The sequence below is a fragment of the Bos javanicus genome, chromosome 14 (assembly GCF_032452875.1).
Source record: "Bos javanicus breed banteng chromosome 14, ARS-OSU_banteng_1.0, whole genome shotgun sequence".
In the NCBI taxonomy this organism is placed as follows: Eukaryota; Metazoa; Chordata; class Mammalia; order Artiodactyla; family Bovidae; genus Bos; species Bos javanicus.
The window spans coordinates 65,285,865-65,310,651 of NC_083881.1; the positions used below are offsets into that span (position 1 = coordinate 65,285,865).

At 37.7% G+C, this 24,787-nt stretch overlaps 1 protein-coding gene across 35 annotated transcripts in view; it reads right to left on the reverse strand.

The window, feature by feature from the left end:
* Positions 1-24,787, reverse strand: part of VPS13B (vacuolar protein sorting 13 homolog B) — an 804,527-nt gene that overhangs the window by 705,720 nt on the left and 74,020 nt on the right. For all 35 annotated transcript variants that reach the window (XR_009740672.1, XM_061438325.1, XM_061438316.1 and 32 more), the window contains 5 exons: positions 16,273-16,541; positions 8,137-8,232; positions 7,553-7,675; positions 6,946-7,083; positions 5,969-6,056 (listed from right to left, as the gene is read on the reverse strand). Coding sequence is in view for 34 of the 35 variants with exons in the window: in XM_061438325.1 (XP_061294309.1) it covers positions 5,969-6,056; positions 6,946-7,083; positions 7,553-7,675; positions 8,137-8,232; positions 16,273-16,541 (714 nt within the window). In the remaining variant the exon portion in view is untranslated. The remainder of the gene's footprint in view (positions 1-5,968; positions 6,057-6,945; positions 7,084-7,552; positions 7,676-8,136; positions 8,233-16,272; positions 16,542-24,787) is intronic.

Consider the following 24,787-nt stretch of genomic DNA (forward strand, 5'->3'; position numbering starts at 1 on the left):
AAGAATATAATCAGATTTCGGTATTGACCATCTGGTGACTTCCATGTGTAGAGTCTTCTCTTGTGTTGTTGGAAGAGGGTGTTTGCTCTGACCAGTGCGTTCTCTTAGCAAAACTCTGTTAGACTTTGCCCTGCTGCTTTCTGTACTCGAAGGCCAAATTTGCCTGTTACTCCAGGTATCTCTTGACTTCCTACTTTTGCATTCCAGTCCCCTATAATGAAAAGGACATCTTTTTTGGGTGTTAGTTCTAGAAGGTCTTATAGGTCTTCATAGAAACATTCATGTTCAGCTTCTTCAGCATTACTGGTTGGGGCACAGACCTGGATTACTGTGATATTGAATGGTTTGCCTTGGAAGTGAACAGAGATCATTCTGTCATTTTTGAGACAGCACCCAAGTACTGTATTTCAGACTCTTTTGTTGACTCAGGGTTACTCCATTTCTTCTGAAGTGAAAAGAAATTCTTACTACAGTAGCAGATATAACAGTCATCTGAGGTAATTCACCCATTCCAGCCCATTTTAGTTCACTCATTCCTAAAAATGTCGATGGTTCATTCTTGCCATCTCCTGTTTGACCACTCCCAATTTGCCTTGATTCATGGACCTAATATTCCAGGTTCCTATGCAACATTGTTCTTTACAGCATCGAACTTTACTTCCATCACCAGTCACATCCACAGCTGGGTGGTGTTGTTGCTTTGACTCCGTCTCTTCTCTGGAGTTATTTCTCCACTGATCTCCTATAGTATATTGGGCACCTACCAACCTGGAGAGTTCACTTTCAGTGTCCAATCTTTTTGTCTTTTCATACTGTTCATGAGGTTCTCAAGGCAAGAATACTAAAGTGTTTGCCATTCCCTTCTCCAGCGGACCACATTTTATCAGAACTCTCTACCAGGACCCATCCATCTTGGGTGGCCCTACACAGCATGGCTCATGGTTTCATTCAATTAGCCAAGGCTGTGGTCCATGTGATCAATTTGATTAGTTTTCTGCGATTGTGGTTTTCATTCTGTTAAGGATAAGAGGCTTATGAAAGCTTCCTGATGGAAGAGACTGACTGAGGGGAAACTGGGTCTTGTTCTGATGGGCAGGGCCATGCTGGGTAAATCTTTAATCCAATATTCTGTTGATGGGCAGGGGCTGTGCTGTCCAAACTATAGTGGAGATAATGAAGATAATGCGACCTCCTTCAAAAGGTCCCATGCGTGCACTGCCACACTCAGTGCCCCTGACCCTGCACCAGGCCATAGCCAACCCACGCCTCCGCCAGAGACCCTTAGACACTCACGGGCAAGTCTGGGTCAGTCTCTTGTGGGGTCACTGCTCCTTTCTCCTGGGTCCTGGAGTGCACAAGGTTTTGTTTGTGTCCCCCAAGAGTCTGATTTCCCAGTCCTGTGTAAGTTCTGGCAGCTCTATGGTGGGGTTAATGGCGACCTCCTCCAAGAGGGCTTACGCCCTACCCAGGCCTGCTGCACCCAGGCTCCTGCCCCCGGGGCAGGCCACTGCTGACCCATACCTCCACAGGAGACAGTCAAACACTCAAAGGCAGGTCTGGCTCAGTCTCTACGGAGTCTCCTAGTGAACACAAGGTTTTGTTTGAGCCCTCTGAGAATCTCTGGTGGATATGGGGTTTGATTCTAAACGCGATTTCACCTCTTCTACAATCTTGCTGAGGCTTCTCCTTTGCCCTTGGAAGTCAGGTATATTTTTCTGGTGGGATCCAACATTCTCCTCGGAGAAGCCAATGGCAATCCACTCCAGTACTCTTGCCTGGAAAATCCCATGGACGGAGGAGCCTGGTAGGTTGCAGTCCATGGGGTCTCTAGGCGTAGGACACGACTGAGCAACTTCACTTTCATGCATTGGAGAAGGAAATGGCAACCCACTCCAGTGTTCTCGCCTGGAGAATCCCAGGGACGGGGGAGCCTGGTGGGCTGCCGTATATGGGGTCGCACAGAGTCGGACACGACTGAAGCGACTTAGCAGCAGCAGCAACATTCTCCTGTCGATGGTTGGTCAGCAGCGAGTTGCAATTTTAGAGTTCGTGCAGGAGAAGATGAGTACACGTTCTTCTATTCCATCCTCTCATCTCAGATGTGAAAGTCACTTAGTCGTGTCTGACTCTGAGACCCCGTGGACTATACAGTCCATGGAATTCTCCAGGCCAGAATGCTGGAATGGGTAGCCGTTCCCTTCTCCAGGGGATCTTCCCAACCCAAGGATTGAACCCGGGTCTCCTACATTGAAGACAGATTCTTTACCATCTGAGCCACAAGGGAAGCCAAATTTGAACTACAGAAACAAATAAATGTCAAGTCACAACAAACCAAGAATTTTAGGTAAAATATTTATTTGAAGAATTCAAAATTAATCTCTTGAGAATTCAAAATATTTTCCTTAGGTTTATAAATACTAAAAATTCCACAAATTTCCTGTTTCAAGTAATCCAAGAAAGAAGAAAATCTGAACAGAGCAGGAACAAATGCAAGCTGTAGAGTTAAACTGCTGCTGCTGCTGCTGCAGCTAAGTCGCTTCAGTTGTGTCCGACTTTGTGCGACCCCATAGACGGCAGCCCACCAGGCTCCCCTGTCCCTGGGATTCTCCAGGCAAGAACACTAGAGTGGGTTGCCATTTCTTTCTGGGTTTAAATCCCCCAAGTTATGAAATCTGTATAGGACTGGCTTTTTTCTTATCTGGAAAATGGGAATATTGTTATCTACCTTACAGGGTTATTACAAAGATTAAATAAGCTAATATACGTAAAACATCTAGAAGAGTGCTTTCCATTTAAAACCATTCAACAAATACTAGCTATTATTATCACCATCACCATATTATAAATGAATATAGATTCACAATGAGAAAAAAAAACATGAAAGCAGCTACCAAAAAGCAGGCAACGAATAAATGAACAGATTGTTGGGTGAATGAAAGAACATATCTTTAATGTACATGTGACACTCACAAGTTAAATTAACAGTGGATTTTTATTATTTTTTCTCAAAAAAATTATCTGCTCACACACCTGAGAAAGTATCTGTGTAAGCAGTAAACCAAAACAATGACCACAAATCTAACAGCAGTTTCCCACAGTGAGGGAAGGAGAAGACTTGATGGAAGAGGAACACACAGGGTGCTCGCAGTGTTGACATCTCCTGTTACTCAACGCATGTGGGAAACACACAGGTGCTTATACGTCTTTGCTGTTCTATTCTGTACACAAACGTACAGAACCTTTCTGTGTGTATGTTATGACCTAACATTTTGTTTAAAAAGTTAAAAGATTATACAACAATGCATATTATTCACAGGAATGAAGTAAATGAAAAATTCAAAAGTTAACAAACGACCAGCATCTCAGTCAGAAAATAAATATGCATCCTAAGTAAATATAAAATCATGTGTCCATCTTTTAAAAACTTTAGAAACAAATACATACAAATAACAAAATTTTCAGTGTGAGGTTTCCTTTACTTGAAAGGCAGACTACTTCAAACTTCACCTGCTCAGAAAATACCAAAGACACAGCACCTGCAGAAGATACCACACTAAACAAGAAGAAACCTACCAGCTTACTTTTGGCAACTACAATACAATTAAAATTTGCCAAGCTCTTAGAACAGAGACTTTGGAATTGCACTTTTATATACAATTATCCCTTGCTTTTCAAAAGTTAGCTTTAGGCCATTTTTCTTTTACAGAAGTTCTACATTAATACCTGTTCCCCTAATCAAAAGAAATCTGAAGAGAATTTTTACTTTTACATAAAAAGGTGAAAACAGCATTCACCATTTGTCTCTCAGCAAAGCATTTCACAGGCAGCCCCAGCATGGAGAGGGGGCTCCAGCAAGCTCCCTTCCCAGGAACTACATACAGAATCTCAGTATCAAGCTGCCATAGCTGTGAACTGTGTCTGTTGAGTATCTGAGCTTTATCTCCGTTTATTTCGTGCATCCATTAACAAGGTCTGCACTAAGGTAACTGCTTCTTCATTTTATACCATTTTGGATTACCAGCAGTTTCCTACCAATGCTGTAATGGGAGAACCTGAAACATCTCTACCAATGTCCATGGGTACCTCAAAACACATCCTTTCCTCCAAAAATCTTCCTTTTTTGTCTCTGTCTTCTGTAATGATTATCACTGTCTACCAAGTAACTCAAGACCAAAAGTGGGTCGACTATTTGAATTTTATTTTTAAATAAAGCAATGCGAAGGCAGTGAGGATTTTAAGCACAGAATTAAACCAGTCTGATTGCAGTATGGATCATAGGAGGGCAAGAGTGGAAAGAGAAAGCCAGTGAAAAAGCTACTAGAATCTAGAGATGATAAAAGAATGGATGAGAGCATTAATGGTAGAACTTAAGAAAAGATAGATTCAAGAGAGAGTCTATAGAGAAGATGTGATGAAATGTTCTGAATGTTCTGGATGTTCTAGATGTTACGAGAGAGAGTGTGATGTGGATGATTCTCAGATTTCTGGCTTGCACAGCTAAAAGAGAGCAAGTAAAAATATTCCAATAAGAAAACCATGAAAATGGGTTTCCCAGGTGGTGCACTGGTAAAGAATCTGCCTGCCAATGCAGGGGACACAAGAGATGTGGATTCAATCCCTGGGTCGGGATGGTCTCCTGGAGTAGGAAATGGCAACCCACTCCAGTATTCTTGACTGGAAAGTTCCATGGACAGAGCCTGGAGGGCTACAATCCATAGGGTCACAAAGAGTCAGGCACGACTGAGCATACAAGAGCAACAGAATCATGAAAATAGGGGAAAAGTAGTAGGTGGGTATGTGTGTGTATGTTAGTCACTCAATCATGTCCACCTTGTGATCCCATTGACTGTGGCCATGAGAGTATCAAGGATTCAATTTTGACATTCAATTCTGAGATATTTATGAAACACAGAAGTGAAAGTGTCAATTGTGCATGGCATATATTTAATTCTACATTTTAAAGAGTAAGTATGGACCAAAAATACAAATATGGGCTTCAACAACATATAGAAGGTACCCAAATCCATGAAAAAGAAAAGATTACTTCAGGAAGAGTTTAGGGAAAGAAGTGAATCCAAGATTTGACCAATGAGAACACCAACATTTAGAAATCCATTTTGAAAAGAGGAAGCAGAAAATTACTGCTCTTGCCTTCTGTTTCCATCTAACAAAACTTAACAATCCTTCAAGATCAACTCCTCTGTGAAGTCTTCAACACCACAAAGTAATCCCTTTCTCACTCAGACCTCTTTAGCTGTCTGTTTATATTACTATCTCTAACATGCTATATTCAAATCATTTATTTAAGTGCATAAATACTATTTATTGCTTTCTTGAGAAATGCCTTGTTCTTCTTTGCATTCATAATATCTAATTTATTATCTAACACAAAGAGATCATGTATTAAAATATGAAAAATTAACAAAACATGGTGACCCTATTTCGACTAAGTTTTCAATATGAAAAAGAGTCAGAATAATAAGCACAACATAGTATAGTTAAATTTCTGAAATCATTTGATTGTTAATATAATGAATGAAACATAATAAAATAAGACTGTGTCCTTAATTTCCAGATAAATATATTTCTACTTTTGTTTCAAACAACAAGCTCCTTTTTTAATAAAAAGATCTATATAACCTCCAAAATGTATTTAAATACAGAAAAGGCAATGTTCATGCTCTTTGACAACATGAAATTTGATGTATCAGAATTTTTAATATGTGGTACATATTAAAAACTAATTCTAGTTAATAATACAAAATATAGTATTTTCAATCAGCACAAAGAAAGGACTAAAAATGTTAAGAATCTAAGAAAATTCTAACATGACATTAAACTATTCCCCAAAGTAACAAAAGATAACTCTGATGTTACAGAGTGCAATTAGTCTAGGACCAATTGATGCTAAAGAAGTCCTATTTTTGTTGTTCAAGCAAAAGCAAACATAAAAGAAAGAAACCAGTACCTTTGCCAGTGGTGTTCTCCATTGTATACAGGTAATCCATGTAAAATGCCCCGAACCTTTGCATTCCAGCTATCTCAGTGTATGTCTCCTGCCAACAAAGCAAAGCAAACAGAACACACATTGTATAGCACAGACTACTGGGTTAAAAACCTGACAGGTCAAGAATCAGACATACATCCTTATGGAGAATATGTACCAACTCAAAAGATCACCAAAACAGAAAGAAGAACAGAGGTTACCCAAAGAATTTACTTCTAAAAAAGGCAGTATTTACCTCTCCTGTAGACCACACAAAAGGACATCTATAATACTACTAGATAATTTCACCACTTAGTCAAAAATGTCTGGTTAATGAATACCTACCATGGAGTAGGGCAGTGTGGTCTTAACCTTTATCACCATCACAAAACTGTCTAATATATACTCTCAAATAGAGTCAATCATTAATATTTCAGCACACTTATATGAAACAGTTCAAACACTAAAAAATACTAAAATATCTTTAAATGTATGTTAATTATGCAGGTCAAAATTAAATTCTTTACTTTCAACTATAAAATTAAGTCTAGAAGCAGTGTAAATCACTAAGTCTATTACACTAATTTTTGGTACATTTTTTAAATTTTAAATTTATTCCATAAAAAGTACATTAATATAATCTTATATGAAAAATTCAAATAAGACTAAGACAAACAAACAGTAAAATGTGAAATTATTCACATCTTTTCATTAATTCCATACTTCAAAAGTAACTGAAATGAAAAGAAATAATTCTACATCTTTCTGCCATGACTATTTTAACAGTAGGGAATGGATAAATAAACTAATAGATACAGAAGCTGTATAAATATATTCTAGATGTTTGAATGAACAATTAGCATTCAGAATAGAATAGATTACTGGGAAAGAAACATGGCAAGCACAAGTATTCCACCCCAGCACAACCTAGAATTCAGCTCAAAAATACATGCTCTGACCTTATGAGTAGCTGCATCCAAGATAAATTCTGCACGAGTACCATTATTTTCTGGGCTTCGGTAATCAAACAATGAATTTGTGAGGTATGTCAAACCTTTTATACTCAAATTTTCACCACAAAGGAAGAAACAGGCTTCCTGGAAATAAATGCAAAATTTTTGAACAGGAGGAAAACTGTTAGAGAAAATAAAACGTTGGTTTTGTAACACCAATTCAGTAGTCAACAGAAATTATTACAACTTGAAGTCCTATAAAAAGACAAGGAATGCTGTCTTCATTTTCACTGCCTATTTTGGCAAAGAACATTTTAACAAACCAAAGAGGAACTCCAAGTAGCTGCCATAAACAAGAAAGAAGAAACATTTATGAATTGGAAAGAATTTGGAACTACTGTCCAGGTGTTAAGTACTACCAACTTTCTCAATTCCCCTGAGCTCTATAATTTCTTACAGGGGAAAACAGTAAAGTTCCTCTCTGAAGCCAAAGATATATGCAGTCTCACAGATTTTTTTGGTATAGTTAAACACTTCAATAAGCACCTCATTATCCCTGCATTCTATCAAAAAAAAAAAAAAAAAATGGAGAAACAGGGAGATTTTGACTTACGGTTTCACGTCTATTGATATTCTCTTCAAAATCTTTAACGCCCATAATTCCTTTAAGGCATATGGCTCTGCAACCTACAAAACCAATCTGGCAATCAAAGAAAGGCTCTCCCATCATAAGGGCCTATAGAAGGAAAAGAAGGATTATGAATTTGGATTTCAACAAAAATGTTACAGGCTTTCCTTGTAGAATTTCTAAATCAGCTGAGACATCTTTAGGATTATGACCTTTCCAAATTTATTCTCCTCAGATTACAAACCCTATTAAAAAAAGAAGCATCTAAGTTGTCTCTGTATCCTGAAACCTTTGTATCCTCAATGACTGGCACTGGAAGAACATTACATACAAGTCAAACGAAAGAATGAAAGAATAAGCTAATGTTGCATATTCCAGTAAAATCTTCAGTAAAGAATATTTTTTTCAGTCAATACTACTGAACCCCAAAATAGAAATACAAAGCTATAATTTTAAATATATAATTTAAAAAATAAATAAATGACTTAAAAAACCCTGTATTTATTAAATATTAACCTTAAAGACCATTCCAAAGATTTCTGAAAGTACATTCAATGTTGATGGATTACCTCAACTGTAGTTCCTTCTTGTTCCCAACACAATACTTCTTTAGATTTTACTTTTTGAGGGCTGTAGTAACTACTCTCGGCTTGCATTTCAGTAAGCTATGAAACAATATAAGAATATTAAGTAAGTCAAATTAGTATTAAATGGCAATAAACTGTCATTATTATGATGAATTGATGGAAACAAGGCCAATTTTAAGATTCGGGAAATTTAATTATTAAGCAGGAAAACAGGTGCAACAAAAACAGCTGTAACAGATTATGCATGGTATAAAGAAAGGTTGAAATGCTAGTCTAGTAAGATCATACAGAGAATATAAATACTTTACTTTTATTTAACTCCTTTTTGTTAATAATATTGCTTAAAAAGGCAAAAGCTATGTAGCTATAATAGTTCCATACTCATAAAATGGTTCATATATTCTGCGAAAAATTTATGTGTATTTTAAACTCATTCTATCTTTACTAATTTATTCAATCAGCTTTAGTTCAATCATTTCTAAGATTTCTACCAATCTGCACTTTTAAAGAAAGCTGTGAAGAAACACAGATTCAACAAAACTTTTTTAGTTCTAAGAGAGAAACAGATCCAAGCGCTTTACTTTCAAAGTATGTAATCTCATGGTATGTGCCACAGACTCATTCAAGCATGCAAATACTTACTGAGCGTCTGCTCCATAACAAGGATTAACCTAGATGCTAACAAAACTGTATATATATATATATATGTATATATATATATATGTATGTATGTATATGCACGCTCACTTAGCTGAAACTCACGGCATATTATTTCTACATACTCAAAAATTACATAATTGAAATTATTATTAAAAGAAACTTTCTAAATGCCATGTGGTACCCTGCTTTGGATGATGTTACAAAAAAAGTCATGAAATTAAAGTCTGTAACTTAAGGGTAATGCACCAACACAGGCTTGCTAGTTTTGACAAATGTACTGTGATAGTGTCAGATATTAATAATACAGAAAACTGGGTAAGAAATGTATGTGAACTCTCTGTACTAAGCACCTTTGAATTTTCCTATATATCTAAAATTATTCCAAAATAAAGATGTTACTTAAAAAAACAAAGGTATTCTGCTCATGTTTACTAATAATTCATGCTTACTAATGATTAATAAAGTCACCTTTATTCTTATGAAATGGATATATTCTTTGAACTTAAATGCAAAATCAAAGATAACATTTTTAAAAATTTACATTTATGTCATATCGAACTTACTGAACTGAAAAGCCACAATTCTAAACATGATAACCTCTTGATAACCTTAGGAATCAAAAAATTATTCTCAAATTTTACAACAATAAGTTTTTACATAAGGCTTTATTTCTTGGATGCTCCTAGAACTGGTATACACAATGCTGCCGTTTCAAAGTACAGTTCTATAATCTAAAATGCTTAAGTAAAATTGAATATTTTAGTTGATTGTCCTTCAGCTGTCTAGTTATTGTAGCAAAAAAGCAATTAATTGATTAAAAGGACGCAAACATTACAAGAACAATTTTCAACATTACTTTTTAAATGCTACGTTTAATTTGGCATGATTTTTGTTGGATTGATATCAACTGTTCAGAATGCTAATGCAGAAACATGACCTTATTTTCTGACCAAGCTATGAACCACAAATTAATTCCATACATTCTTCAAACCCAAGCTGAACAATGAATTCTAATGTTTTCCTCCTAAATATCAACATATTTCCCTTAGAGAAACAAAAGTGCTTTAAATTTAAGATATATTGACTAATAACAAATAACACCCAAAAAGTCTATAAAAGTTTTGTATATAAAATGCCTATTCTGACTGACTCAATTTAATACAATTCTTCTCATTAGTGAAGTTAATAGAAACATTACTAGAATAATTTCAAATTTAAAAGTAAACATATAAAAGTCACCAGAAAAGATAGTACTTTACTAGCAATCCTTGGCTTCACTCATAAACTTAAAATAAAAATAATTGCACTTGGATCATTTAAAACTGGCAAGACATCTAGCAACAATTTGCAAAAGTTGTTTTTTTGTTATATTTTTAAAGAGTTTGTTCTATCATTTTTATTTTTTTCAGATTGGCCCATATCCCTTTAATTTAAACAAAGCTGAATCAGTAAATTTCAGATGCAAAATTTGTTTCATAAAATTCAGAAATAATAAACAATAGTATTAAAATAGTAGAGGTAACATTTACATTATTTATCATTTCTTTCCCAAACTATCCCCCTTCAAAAAAAAAAAAAAATCTTTTAAATTAATCAAGCCATGACGAAACTTCTGTTGAAACTTATTCTCTACATTTTTGAGCTTTGTCAAATGCGAAAATATGGAATAGTTTTAATTAGAAAAATCTTCAAACACGACTTATTTTAAAGTATTTTTAATCTACCATCTGCTAGAGTTATAAATTATACAGCTTTACTACTAATTGAAAACGCGTATTTCAAGCAAACAATCTAAGGTAAATTTAAAACATCAGAGCAGAAATGATTTTTCATTGCTATATTTCCAGTATCTAACAGTTGCCTGGAACAGTATGTGTAATACTACTTCTACAGCCTAGACACATAAGTTTATCTTTTTCAGAAAAGTGCATCCATAGAAAAAAAAATCCACAAATAAAATCAAAGAAAAATAATCTAAAAGAGCGTCCAAAAATTTAGAAAAATGCTGTTAGATAAGCAGATGGGTAGATGGATAGATGCTGCTGCTGCTGCTGCTGCTGCTGCTGCTGCTAAGATGACTATGTACCGATGCTGATGAACTAGATAATTTCCAAGAGCTGGAGATACTAGTCTTTTTTTAAGTTACTACTTACTAAGTCTTGTGTACTATCAAAAAAGAATAGCCACTATTTTCTGAAAAGACTAGTATACCTTCATCTGTCTAATGGACATTTAAGTTGTTTCCATTTTTATGCCATTGTAAACAGTGCTTTTATGAAGATTCATGTACATCTACTTGTTTGAGTTCAAACAAAGATTTTTCTTATTAAAACTATTCCATATTTTCTAATTTGACAAAAGTTAAAAAGAACTCAATTCTTTTTACTATATAGCTAGGAGTATAATTGTTTGGTCATTGATCATTCTTCATTTAACCTTTTGAGGAACTGCCAATTTTCCACAGTGACTGCACCATGTTACATTTCCACCAGTCTTCCCATTTGTTCTAAATTAACAGAAATAGTATGGACCTAACAGAAGCAGAAGATATTAAGAAGAGCTGGCAAGAATACACAGAAGAACTGTACAAAAAAGATCTTCACAACCCAGATAATCACGATGGTGTGATCACTGACCTAGAGCCAGACATCCTGGAATGTGACATCAAGTGGGCCTTAGAAAGCATCACTACAAACAAAGCTAGTGGAGGTGATGGAATTCCAGTTGAGCTATTCCAAATCCTGAAAGATGATGCTGTGAAAGTGCTGCACTCAATATGCCAGCAAATTTGGAAAACTCAGCAGTGGCCACAGGACTGGAAAAGGTCAGTTTTCATTCCAATCCCAAAGAAAGGCAACGCCAAAGAATGCTCAAACTACCGCACAGTTGCACTCATCTCACACGCTAGTAACGTAATGCTCAAAATTCTCCAAGCCAGGCTTCAGCAATATGTGAACGGTGAATTTCCAGATGGTCAAGCTGGTTTTAGAAAAGGGAGGGGAACCAGAGATCAAATTGCCAACATCCGCTGGATCATGGAAAAAGCAAGAGAGTTCCAGAAAAACATCTATTTCTGCTTTATTGACTATGCCAAAGCCTTTGACTGTGTGGATCACAATAAACTGAGGAAAATTCTGAAAGAGATGGGAATACCAGACCACCTGATCTGCCTCTTGAGAAATTTGTATGCAGGTCAGGAAGCAACAGTTAGAACTGGACATGGAACAACAGACTGATTCCAAATAGGAAAAGGAGTTTGTCAAGGCTGTATATTGTCACCCTGCTTATTTAACTTACATGCAGAGTACATCATGAGAAACGCTGGACTGGAAGAAACACAAGCTGGAATCAAGATTGCCGGGAGAAATATCAATAACCTCAGATATGCACATGACACCACCCTTATGGCAGAAAGTGAAGAGGAACTCAAAAGCCTCTTGATGAAAGTGAAAGTGGAGAGTGAAAAAGTTGGCTTAAAGCTCAACATTCAGAAAACGAAGACCATGGCATCTGGTCCCATCACTTCATGGGAAATAGATGGGGAAACAGTGGAAACAGTGTCAGACTTTATTTTTCTGGGCTCCAAAATCACTACAGATGGTGACTGCAGCCATGAAATTAAAAGACGCTTACTCCTTGGAGGGAAAGTTATGACCAACCTAGATAGCATATTCAAAAACAGAGACATTACTTTGCCAACAAAGGTTCGTCTAGTCAAGGCTATGGTTTTTCCTGTGGTCATGTATGGATGTGAGAGTTGGACTGTGAAGAAGGCTGAGTGCCGAAGAATGGATGCTTTTGAACTGTGGTGTTGGAGAAGACTGTTGAGAGTCCCTTGGACTGCGAGGAGATCCAACCAGTCCATTCTGAAGGAGATCAGCCCTGGGATTTCTTTGGAAGGAATGATGCTAAAGCTGAAAGTCCAGTACTTTGGCCACCTCATGTGAAGAGTTGACTCGTTGGAAAAGACTCTGATGCTGGGAGGGATTCGGGCCAAGAGGAGAAGGGGACGACAGAGGATGAGATGGCTGGATGGTATCACTGACTCGATGGATGTCAGTCTGGGTGAACTCCAGGAGTTGGTGATGGACAGGGAGGCCTGGCGTGCTGCGATTCATGGGGTCGCAAAGTCGGACATGACTGAGCGACTGACCTGATGTGATGATTCCAGCAGTGTCAAATCACTGTTCTGGTCAAATCACCAATAATTCCCACACTGACAAATCTAATGAATTCATTCTCACAGATTACTTACTCAGCCCATTATAAAACATTTATAAGACTTAGCTTCCAGACAGGCACTGTATTGGTTTTCCATCTACATCACTAGTCTCTAATTTTCCAAATCCCTCACTGACTAGTCAAAAGCCAAACTCCTGAAATTCATCACAAGCTTAACCCTCTTATGTGCATATGTTCAGTGGTTTGCAACTCTGTGGGACCCTATGGACTGGAACCCACTAAGCACCTCTGTCCATTGGATTTTAAAGGCAAGAAGACTGGAGCGGGTTGCTATTTCTTCCTCCAGGGGATCTTCCCAACCCAGGGATCAAACTCCTCTCTTCTGTGTCTCCTGCATTTGGCAGGTGGATTCTTTACCACTGAGCCACCTGGGAAGCCAATCCTCTCACAGTACTCTTCAGGTCAGAAAATGTGAACTCAACCCTTCCAGTAGCTCAGGAGTCATCCTTGGATCCTCTATTTCCTTTACATCAGCCAATAAAATCTAACAGAAGTCCTGCATTCTTGACCTTCCAAACAATTGAAATCCAAAATTCAATTACTTTTCACACTTTCACCTGCTATCACCCTAGTCCAAGACATCATCATCATCATCTCTTGTTTGAAAATTGCAATCCTCTCTGATCTCCTTACTGCTGCTTTTGCCCCCTTATAACGTATTCTCAACACAGAGATGTAATTCAGATTATCCTAGAATTACTATGCTAAAAATTGTCCAAAACCTTATCTCATCCAAGGTTAATGACAAAGTCCCTAAAGTGACCTACAAGGCTGGACAATTTATGGGCCTCCCCCAAGGCCATAACTTCTTTGACACGATTGTGTACTATTTACATGTTAACTCACTGTGCTCTGGCCCCACTGGCCTCCTTGCTGCTCCCTGAAATTTGGGGGCCTCTGTATTTGCTATTCCTAGAATATTCATTCTTGTGTGTCTGCAAAGCTTCCTTTTTCGCAATTCTATACTAAATACACACTTCCCATTAAGGCTTTCCCTGATCATTCTATTTATTTATTTACTTACTGAAGTATAGTTGATTTACAATGCTGTGTTAATCTCTCATGTACAGCAAAGTGAGTCAGTTACACATATACACACATGTATTCTTTTTAGACGCTATTCCCATATAGGTCATTAAGAGTCCTGAACAGTTTCCAGTGCTACACAGTAGGATCTCATTAGTTTATTTGTTTTGTAAGTAATAGTGCATGGGCTTCCCTGGTGACTCAGACGGTGAAGAATCCACCTGTAATGTAGAAGACCTGGGTTGGGAAGATGCCCTGGAGGAGGACATGGCTACTCACTCCAGCATTCTTGACAGGAGAATCCCCATGGACAGAGGAGCCTGGTGGGCTACTGTCCACGGAGTCACAAAAAGTCAAACATGACTAAGCACACAGTGTTTATGTCAATCCCAATTTCCCAATTTATCCCTTCCTTACTCTTCCCCCCTTGGTAACCACAAGTTTGTTTTTTGAACATTTTGAGTCAATCTCTGTGTTGTAAATATGTTCATTTGTACCACTTTTTAAGATTTCACACATAAGCAATATCACAATATTGTTCTGTCTGACTTACATCATTCAGTATGAAACCTGATCACCTTCTTATAAACTACACAATTTCCTCCCATTTAGTGGAAGCATTCACTATTACTCTTTCCTTCTATTTTTTTCTACATAACCCTCATCATTAAGGGGAATATTATATATATATTATTTGTTTTCACTAACAATTTAAATTTTAAGGCAGAGGGATTTACATCTAATCTGTTCACTGTGAATCTCCAGAGCCAAAACAATGCCTGGTACGTAGATGGCATTAATGTAAGTTTGTTGAATGAATTAGATACTCTTCAGGAACACTGTATGTGTGATACTAAAAAGGCCCATCTAGTCAAGGCTGTGGTTTTTCCAGTGGTCATGTTTGGATGTGAGACTTGGACTATATAAAGAAAGCTGAGTGCTGAAGAACTGATGCTTTTGAACTGTGGTGTTGGAGAAGACTCTTGAGAGTCCCTTGGACTGCAAAGAGATCCAACCAGTCCATCCTAAAGAAGATCAGTCCTGGGTATTCATTGGAAGGACTGATGTTGAAGCTGAAACTCCAATACTTTGGACACCTGATGCGGAGAGCTGACTCATTTGAAAAGACCCTGGGAAAGATTGAGGACAGCAAGATCTAGATAATTTTTAAAAAGGACTCTTTTAAAGGGAAAAAGAGAGCTGAGCAAAGAGAGAAACTATATAAACAACTCTATATATATTTCTAGAAAATGGTACAAATGAATCTATCTGCAGGGCAGAAACAGAGATGCAGACATGGAGAACAGATGTGGACATGGGGGCACGGGGAAGGTAAGGGTAGGGCAAATTGAGAGTAGCACTAACATATATACATATATAGGGACTTCACTGTAGCTCAGATGGTAAAGGATCTGCTGCAATGCAGGAGACCTGGGTTCAATCCCTCGGTCGGAAAGATCCCCTAGAGAAGGAAATGGCAACCAACTTCAGTATTCTTGCCTGGAGAATCCCATGGACAGAGCAGGCTGGTGGGCTACAGTCTATGGGGTAGCAAAGAGTCGGACACAACTAAGCGATTAACACACATACATGCATAAAACAGGTAGCTAGTGGGAAGCTGCAATATATCACAGTGAGTTCAGCTCAATGCTCTGTGCTAACCGAGAGGGGTGGAATTAAAGGAGTGGAGGAAGGCTTAAGAGGGAGGGCATATTTATATACATATAGCTGATTTCACCTTTTTGTATAGCAGAAACACAACACTGTAAAGCAATTATATTCCAACAATTCAAAAAACGTAAAACAAGAAAAAAAATTGCAATGAAAGACAACACAGAGATGAAATAGTACCTGGAGGGATACATGAAGTATTGGGAGATTTTCTCATGTGCATTTCTTTTTTAATGGAAACACTATGACATCTTTGTATGCCAAATGAAATATTCATAGGCAAAGAAAAACTTTCTTTAACGCTATTAAAAAAGCAAAGTGGAGAGGGCCTTAAGACGACAAAAAGAGACCAAAGTTCAGAGATTTCAGATGAGGGGACATGTAATTTTATGAAGTAAGGATAGTTAGACTCCATCTCACATCTACTAAATGTAAAATAAGCTAGATTCTTACTAGAAGTCAAAATTTAAGCATTAAAGTTGAGAGATAAACATTTAAAAAAAAAAAAAGGAAACCTACTTTGAAAGTCACAGTTGCCTTTGTACAATAAAATCCTATAGAAACAATAGGATCTTTCAAAGTCTGTGTTTTTTGTTGATGTGTAGTTGATGTAGGATCATTCCCAAGGTAGTTTTCCTCGGCATCGTCATAATTCACAATGGCAGGGACAAATGACCAGGCCCATGATACCCATCCCTGTGGCTGGTCGTCCTCTTGCTGTGAATACAGCTCTTGGCCTTTGTACTGAGCAGGATACTGCATATCTATCCGTGTTTCATCTTCAGCACCTATCAAAGTAAAGTCATATTAAATAAATCAAGAGAATTAAAACAAAAGAACAATTAGGAATTTAAATTATATAAAAATGTTTCTCACATGTGATTCTTTCTACATATAAAGCATGAACAAATCATATACTGGTTATTATTATTTGAAACCAATAATTTAGCATTACCACTTTCAAGTTTCTATACATTATACTGGATCAATCTCCTTTAATACTACACAGTATTATACGGTGAGTAATTTATTATATACTTTTGATAAATTTTGATAAATACAAAGAATAAATTCACTCTTTAGGGCTTCATTAATTTAAACAACAACAACATAAAACTTACCTCCCAAAAATAAAGCTAAGGTGCTAAAAAAATGACTGTTTTCAGAAACATCACAAAAATGAAAGAAGAGTTCTTGATTTCCTGATACACCCAAAAGAGAAAGAGAATGGCAAGTGTTCCTAGGCAGAATGTCTCCTCTTCCAAAAAAAGGATTATCCCAAGGATGAAAGTAAATGTTATGATGAAATTATTCTTAATATGATATTAAGAAAATACAAATTAATTATTTTCTTATTAGTGAATAACAGGCCACCTCAAGCGAAGAGTTGACTCATTGGAAAAGACTCTGATGCTCGGAGGGATTGGGGGCAGGAGGAGAAGGGGACGACAGAAGATGAAATGGCTGGATGGCATCACTGACTTGATGGACGTGAGTTTGAGTGAACTCCGGGAGATGGTGATGGACAGGGAGGCCTGGTGTGCTGCAATTCATGGGGTCGCAAAGAGTTGGACACGACTGAGTGACTGAACTGAACTGAACTTAACTGAGAGCCAGTCATCCTGGAATGTGAAGTCAAGTGGGGCTTAGGAAGCATCACTACAAACAAAGCTAGTGGATATGATGAAATTCCAGTTGAGCTATTTCAAGTCCTAAAAGATGATGCTGTGAAAGTGTTGCATTCAATATGTCAACAAATTTGGAAAACTCAGCAGTGGCCACAGGACTAGAAAATATCAGTTTTCATTGCAATCCCAAAGAAAGACAAGGCCAAAGAATGTTCAAACTACCACACAATTGCACTAATCTCACATGCCAGCAAAGTAATGCTCAAAATTCTCCAAGCCAGGCTCAACAGAGGTGAACTGTGAACTTCCAGATATTTAAGCTAGATTCAGAAAAGGCAGTGGAACCAGAGACAAAACTGCTAATATCCACTGGGATCATCAAAAAAAAGAGTTCCAGAAAAACATCCACTTCTGCTTTACTGACTATACCAAAGGCTTTGTGTGGATCACAACAAACTGTGGAAAATTCTTCAAGAGATGGGAATACCAGACCACCTGACCTGCCTCCTGAGAAACCCGTTTGCAGGTCAAGAAGCTGCAGTTAGAACTGGACATGGAACAACAGACTGGTTCCAAATTGGGAAAGGAGGATGTCAAGGCTGTGTATTTTCACCCTGCTTATTCAACTTATATGCAGAATACATCATGTGAAATGCTGGGCTGGAAGAAGCACAAGCTGGAATCAAAACTGTCAGGAAAAATATCAATAACCTCAGATATGCAGATGACACAACCATTATGGCAGAAAGCGAAGAGGAACTAAAGAGGACCTTGATGAAAGTGAAAGAGGAGAGTGAAAAAGTTGGTTTAAAACACAACATTCAAAAAACGAAGATCATGGCATCTGGTCCCATCACTTCATGGGAAATAGAAGGGGAAACAGCGGAAACAATGAGAGATTTTATTTTGGGGGGCTCCAAAATCACTGCAGATGGTGACTGCAGCCATGAAATTAAAAGACGCTTGCTCCTTGGAAGAAAAGCTATGACCAACCTAGACACCATATTAAAAAGCAGAGACATTACTTTGCTGACAGTGGTCCCTGTATTCAGAGCTATGGTTTTTCCACTAGTGATGTATGAATGTGAGAGTTGGACCATAAAGAAGGCCGAAAGTCAAAGTATTGATGCTTTTGAACTGTGGTACTGAAGAAGACTCTTGAGAGTCCATTGGACTGCAAAGAGATCAAACCAGTCCAACCTAAAGGAAATCAGTCCTGAATATTCATTGGAAGGACTGATGCTGAAGGTCCAATACTTTGGTCACCTGGTGCAAAGAACCCACTCGTTGGAAAAGACTCTGATGCTGGGAAAGATTGAGGGCAGGAGAAGGGGGCAACAGGGGATGAGATGGTTGTTGAGGTTTATGACTGTATTGCTTTTAACAAAGGCAACCTAAATCTGTTCTATAGTATTAGGTTAGGCCATGAACCACACTTCCTTTTAGGCTCATACTACTAAAAATAATCTCTAGGTGATGGTCTCTCATGGGCTTAAGTGAAACACAGAATAACAGTTTTTTCCTTCACTTAGTTTGTATTAGTTCTCTGTTTTCAAAATGTTGTTGAATCTAACATCATTAAGTTGGATGGTATCACTGACTCAATGGATATGAGTCTGAGCATGCTCCAAGAGTTGGTGATGGACATGGAAACCTGGTGCTTTGCTGCAGTCCAGGGGGTCACAAAGAGTTGGACACAACTGAGCAACTGAACTGAATTAGTGAATAACATCTTTCTTATTTCACAGATGAAAAAATCAAAGCAAAGAACTTTTATTTGGTTATAAATGGGCAAACTAAGGATTTAAATTCCAACTACTGTAACTTATTCTACCTTTTTAAAGATAAAATCCATCAAGGTTCTTTAACATTATCCCAACAATACAAACAAAAGAGGCAGATCATCATGGAATTTCGGGGAGAAATTATTTTTATACAAATTCATGGTATAAGCAGCCACCAGCAGATTCACTCATCTACTCTTCACTGATAAATCTATATATATACATACTCAATTAAACATCATCCTCATTCAGATTCACTTCTAGGTTTTCTGGCAAGAAAAACTTAACTTTTTTAATCCTCATGACGAGATGTTTGGAATATCATAGACTTTTAACACATGGCTATAGACACCAGTCCATTCTGAAGGAGATCAGCCCTGGGATTTCTTTGGAAGGAATGATGCTAAAGCTGAAACTCCAATACTCTGGCCACCTCATGCAAAGAGTTGACTCATTGGAAAAGACTCTGATGCTGGGAGGGATTGGGGGCAAGAGGAGAAGGGGACGACAGAGGATGAGAGGGCTGGATGGCATCAACGACTCGATGGACGTGAGTCTGAGTGAACTCCGGGAACTGGTGATGGACAGGGAGGCCTGGCATGCTGCAATTCATGGGGTCGCAGAGAGTCAGACATGACTGAGCGACTGAATTGAACTGATAGACCTCTTTCAGCTGGGACAAAACTTGATAAATAATAACTAGAGTACCTAAAATATAGTACCAAGAGACATTAGTCATTTTACTTCAACATAAATTAGAAAACTTGTAATTTCAGAAAATGTTTTATATCATCTTCATATCTTGCTATTTAACCATAAATACCATATAAATTTATACTGAGGAATAAATAAAGCTTATTATTAACTGTCCCTAATAAGATCTCAAATAGGGCATCATCACTGAATATCATCTTGGTAATAAAACAAAAAGTCAGGCCAGCTCAACCTAAGACCAGACTGGGTCCACAGAGCTGAACTCTGGACCTCTCTTATCAAAACCATTCAACAGAAGGAGTGTCCCACTGCTTGCTCTTCTGAAGCAAAAGAAACATCATTCAGAGAAGTCTAAGAAATCAGTCACTATAATTTACACTTATCATTAACTAATAATGAAGAGAGGTTTTTTATGAAAGATGCTTTTGAAGTTTCAAATCTCTGCTTACTCCTTTGTCAAAAGAATGAATTAGGACCTGGAGAAGAAAATTTCTTAAAATATTCTTTTCCTTTGAAATGGTGCATCTTAACATGGGACCCTTTGGCAGAATTCAGGAATTTCATAACTTTCAATGAAAAAATACATATTCAGTACTTAAATAAAATGAAGCATTCTTCTAATTATGAATGCAGGTAACAAATCACAGTTACATCACTAGTAAGTACCTTCAACTCTAAAACCTAAAGAAATCATAAATATATCAAATAACGTGAAGCCATCTCAAAACACTTTACACATGTCAGTACTTTGAAACTATAATAGGTATTAGACTTTCTGCTCTACTTCACTGTTCAACATGTTAATACTGAAGCACATATTGAAAAACAACAAAAAGACAAAATACAGGAAATAACAGTTTTCAGACACTGGACTTCAAGCAATGAAGGACAGTAAGTTCTGAGAGAGGAGAAACAACAGAAATGAGTTTGACTGGCCCAGCTTACTGTCTGGAATCGGTTTCTAAGCTACAATAAGAAAGAGGGAATCCAAGTAGAGCTCAGAATCTCACAGATGAGAAAACAGAGTACTGAGTGTAGGTACACTAAGGTGCCTAGAATTTGCAAAACATATCACCCAACAAGAGGACCTGCTCAGAGAGAGCGAGCTCCTGAGCCTGCAGAGGGCCCCACTCCAGTCTTCACCTGAGTATTCATCAGATTCATATAAGGAAACTAAGGCCTTTAAAAGAACCACCAGAAAGGGGCAAAGAAAATACTCCCCAAGGCTTACAACTGGGAATAGTCTGTGTTCCTACCACCAAGAAAGAGAAAAGCTCTAATTCACAGAAAACCAGGTACAGTACTCAAAGGTGTAATTATCTCAGTAGTGGAATAAAATTGGGCTTAAGCTAATGGCTGCTAAAGGTTTTAGACCCCATCTAAAAACCTTTAAGGCAAGACAACTGAATTAAATTGCTTCCAAATAACTTAAAATGTTTTCTAGAATACAATATATCCAGCACCCAACAAAATAAAATTCACAATGTGTAGCATCCAATTATCAGATGTGCAAAGAAGCAGGAGGATATCACAATGAGGAAAACTAAAAGTCCACAGAAAAAGACCTGGTCTTTCATAGCATTAGTAACATATTTCACAGCATTAGTGAACAAAAACATTAAGACAGCTATCTGAATAAAATGATATTCAAAAAAAGCACATTATTTTTAATAATCCCAACTGAACCTCTAGAGATGAAAAATACAGTATCTGAGATGAAACATAAAGTAGATGGGATTAACAGCAGATTAGCTACAGAAGACTAGTTATCTTGAACAGAAATACAGACTATCAAAAGTGAAACCAGAAAATGAAAGGGAAAAGAAAAACATTATGAACAGAACATCAGAGAGCTCTGTGGAACTTCAAGCCGCACAATATATGTGTTATTCGAGTCCCCAAAGGAAGAGAAAGGGGAACTGAAAAAGATATTTGAAATAATGCCCCCAATTTTTCTAACTATATCTGAAAACTATAAACTCACAGACGAAAAAACCTTAAAGTACTCCAAGCACAAATAACATGAAAAAAGGACACGAAGACATTAAAATCAAGGTACTTAAAACTTTCCAAGAAAAGGTTCATTGGCTTTACCAGTTTGTCAAAAGAATCCATAACATGCACAATAGAAGGTTAAGAATTTCTGCTTTAGACAGCTGGGGGAAAAAAAACAATTCAGATGTGTTTGGAAGCAAGCAACCTTTTTCTTTACAAAAAAAAAAAGAGAGCAAACCTAATCATCTTCTTAGAACACATAAAGGAATAGACATAAAGTTTTGAAAACTGCATTCAATCAAAATTTAAAACTGCTCAAGAAACACCTATTCAAAAATGAATTAAGCAAGTCAGAGACCAGCAAAAATATATTCCCTAGGGGTATTTGACATGTATTGTCATTCTTGAATTCAAAATATATAAAGAACCATCCTTATACATAGCCAACTCACTTCGCTGGACAGCAGAAACTAACGTAACACTGTAAATCAACTATACTTGAATAAAAAAGATTAAGGAAAAAAGTCACCAATCAGTAAGGAAACTCAAAAAAGTTTTAAAAACAGGCAAATATTTAACAAATGGCACAAAGTCAGATATATTAATTGTCAAAATCACAGAAAAAAAGTTCAAAATAATTGATCAGATCAGATCTGATCAGTCGTTCAGTCGTGTCCGACTCTTTGCAACCCCATGAATCACAGCACGCCAGGCCTCCCTGTCCATCACCAACTCCCAGAGTTCACTCAGACTCACGTCCATCGAGTGAGTGATGCCATCCAGCCATCTCATCCTCTGTCATCCCCTTCTCCTCTTGGCCCGAATCCCTCCCAGCATCAGAGTCTTTTCCAACGAGTCAACTCTTAGCACGAGGTGGCCAAAGTACTGGACTTTCAGCTTTAGCATCATTCCTTCCAAAGAAATCCCAGGGCTGATCTCCTTTAGAATGGACTGGTTGGATCTCCTCGCAGTCCAAGGGACTCTCAACAGTCTTCTCCAACACCACAGTTCAAAAGCATCCATTCTTCGGCACTCAGCCTTCTTCACAGTCCAACTCTCACATCCATACATGACCACAGGAAAAACCATAGCCTTGACTAGACGAACCTTTGTTGGCAAAGTAATGTCTCTGCTTTTGAATATGCTATCTAGGTGGGTCATAACTTCCCTTCCAAGGAGTAAGCGTCTTTTAATTTCATGGCTGCAGTCACCATCTGCAGTGATTTTGGAGCCCAGAAAAATAAAGTCTGACACTGTTTCCACTGTTTCCCCATCTATTTCCCATGAAGTGATGGGACCAGATGCCATGGTCTTCGTTTTCTGAATGTTGAGCTTTAAGCCAACTTTTTCACTCTCCACTTTCACTTTCATCAAGAGGCTTTTTAGTTCCTCTTCACTTTCTGCCAGAAGGGTGGTGTCATCTGTATATCTGAGGTTATTGATATTTCTCCCGGCAATCTTGATTCCAGCTTGTGTTTCTTCCAGTCCAGCGTTTCTCATGATGTACTCTGCATGTAAGTTAAATAAGCAGGGTGACAATATACAGCCTTGACAAACTCCTTTTCCTATTTGGAATCAGTCTGTTGTTCCATGTCCAGTTCTAACTGTTGCTTCCTGACCTGCATACAAATTTCTCAAGAGGTAGATCAGGTGGTCTGGTATTCCCATCTCTTTCAGAATTTTCCACAATTTATTGTGATCCACACAGTCAAAGGCTTTGGCATAGTCAATAAAGCAGAAATAGATGTTTTTCTGGAACTCTCTTGCTTTTTCCATGATCCAGCAGATGTTGGCAATTTGATCTCTGGTTCCTCTGCCTTTTCTAAAACCAGCTTGAACATCAGGAAGTTCACCGTTCACATACTGCTGAAGCCTGGCTTGGAGAATTTTGAGCATTACGTTACTAGTGTGTGAGATGAGTGCAACTGTGCAGTAGTTTGAGCATTCTTTGGCATTGCCTTTCTTTGGGATTGGAATGAAAACTGACCTTTTCCAGTCCTGTGGCCACTGCTGAGTTTTCCATATTTGCTGGCATATTTCACAGCATCATCTTTCAGGATTTGGAATAGCTCAACTGGAATTCCATCACCTCCACTAGCTTTGTTTGTAGTGATGCTTTCTAAGGTCCACTTGATGTCACATTCCAGGATGTCTGGCTCTAGGTCAGTGATCACACCATTGTGATTATCTGGGTCGTGAAGATCTTTTTTGTACAGTTCTTCTGTGTATTCTTGCCAGCTCTTCTTAATATCTTCTGCTTCTGTTAGGTCCATACCATTTCTGTCCTTTATCGAGCTCATCTTTGCATGAAATGTTCCTCAGGGAAGTGCAAATTAAAACCACAATGAGCAACCACAACATATACATCAGAATGGCAAAAAGTGAAAAAGGACTGACAACAGCAAATGTTGCCCAGGATGTGAAGCAATTAGCATACATTGCTGATGGGAATGTGAAGTGAAGTCAAAGTGAAGTAAAGTCGCTCGGTTGTGTCCGACTCTTTACGACCCCATGGACTGTAGCCTACCAGGCTCCGCCATCCATGGGACTTTCCAGGCAAGAGTACTGGAGTGGGTTGCCATTTCCTTCTCCAGGGATCTTCCTGACTCAGGGATCAAACCCGAGTCTCCCGCACTGCAGGCAGACACTTTACCCTCTGAGCCACCAGGGATGCGAATGTAAAATGGCACAATTACTTTGGCGGAAAAGCCTGGTAATTTATTTTTTAAAAAAGTATGTAATAATTCTTCTGTTAGGTATTAAACCAAGAAAAAGAATAGCTACATGTCTTCCAGAGACTTTCAGAAGAATGTTCAGGTCATCTTCACTTATGATAACCAAAATGGAAATAACTCAAGCATTCATCAACAGGGTAATGTCTAAATAAACTATGTTACATTCATATGGCATAGT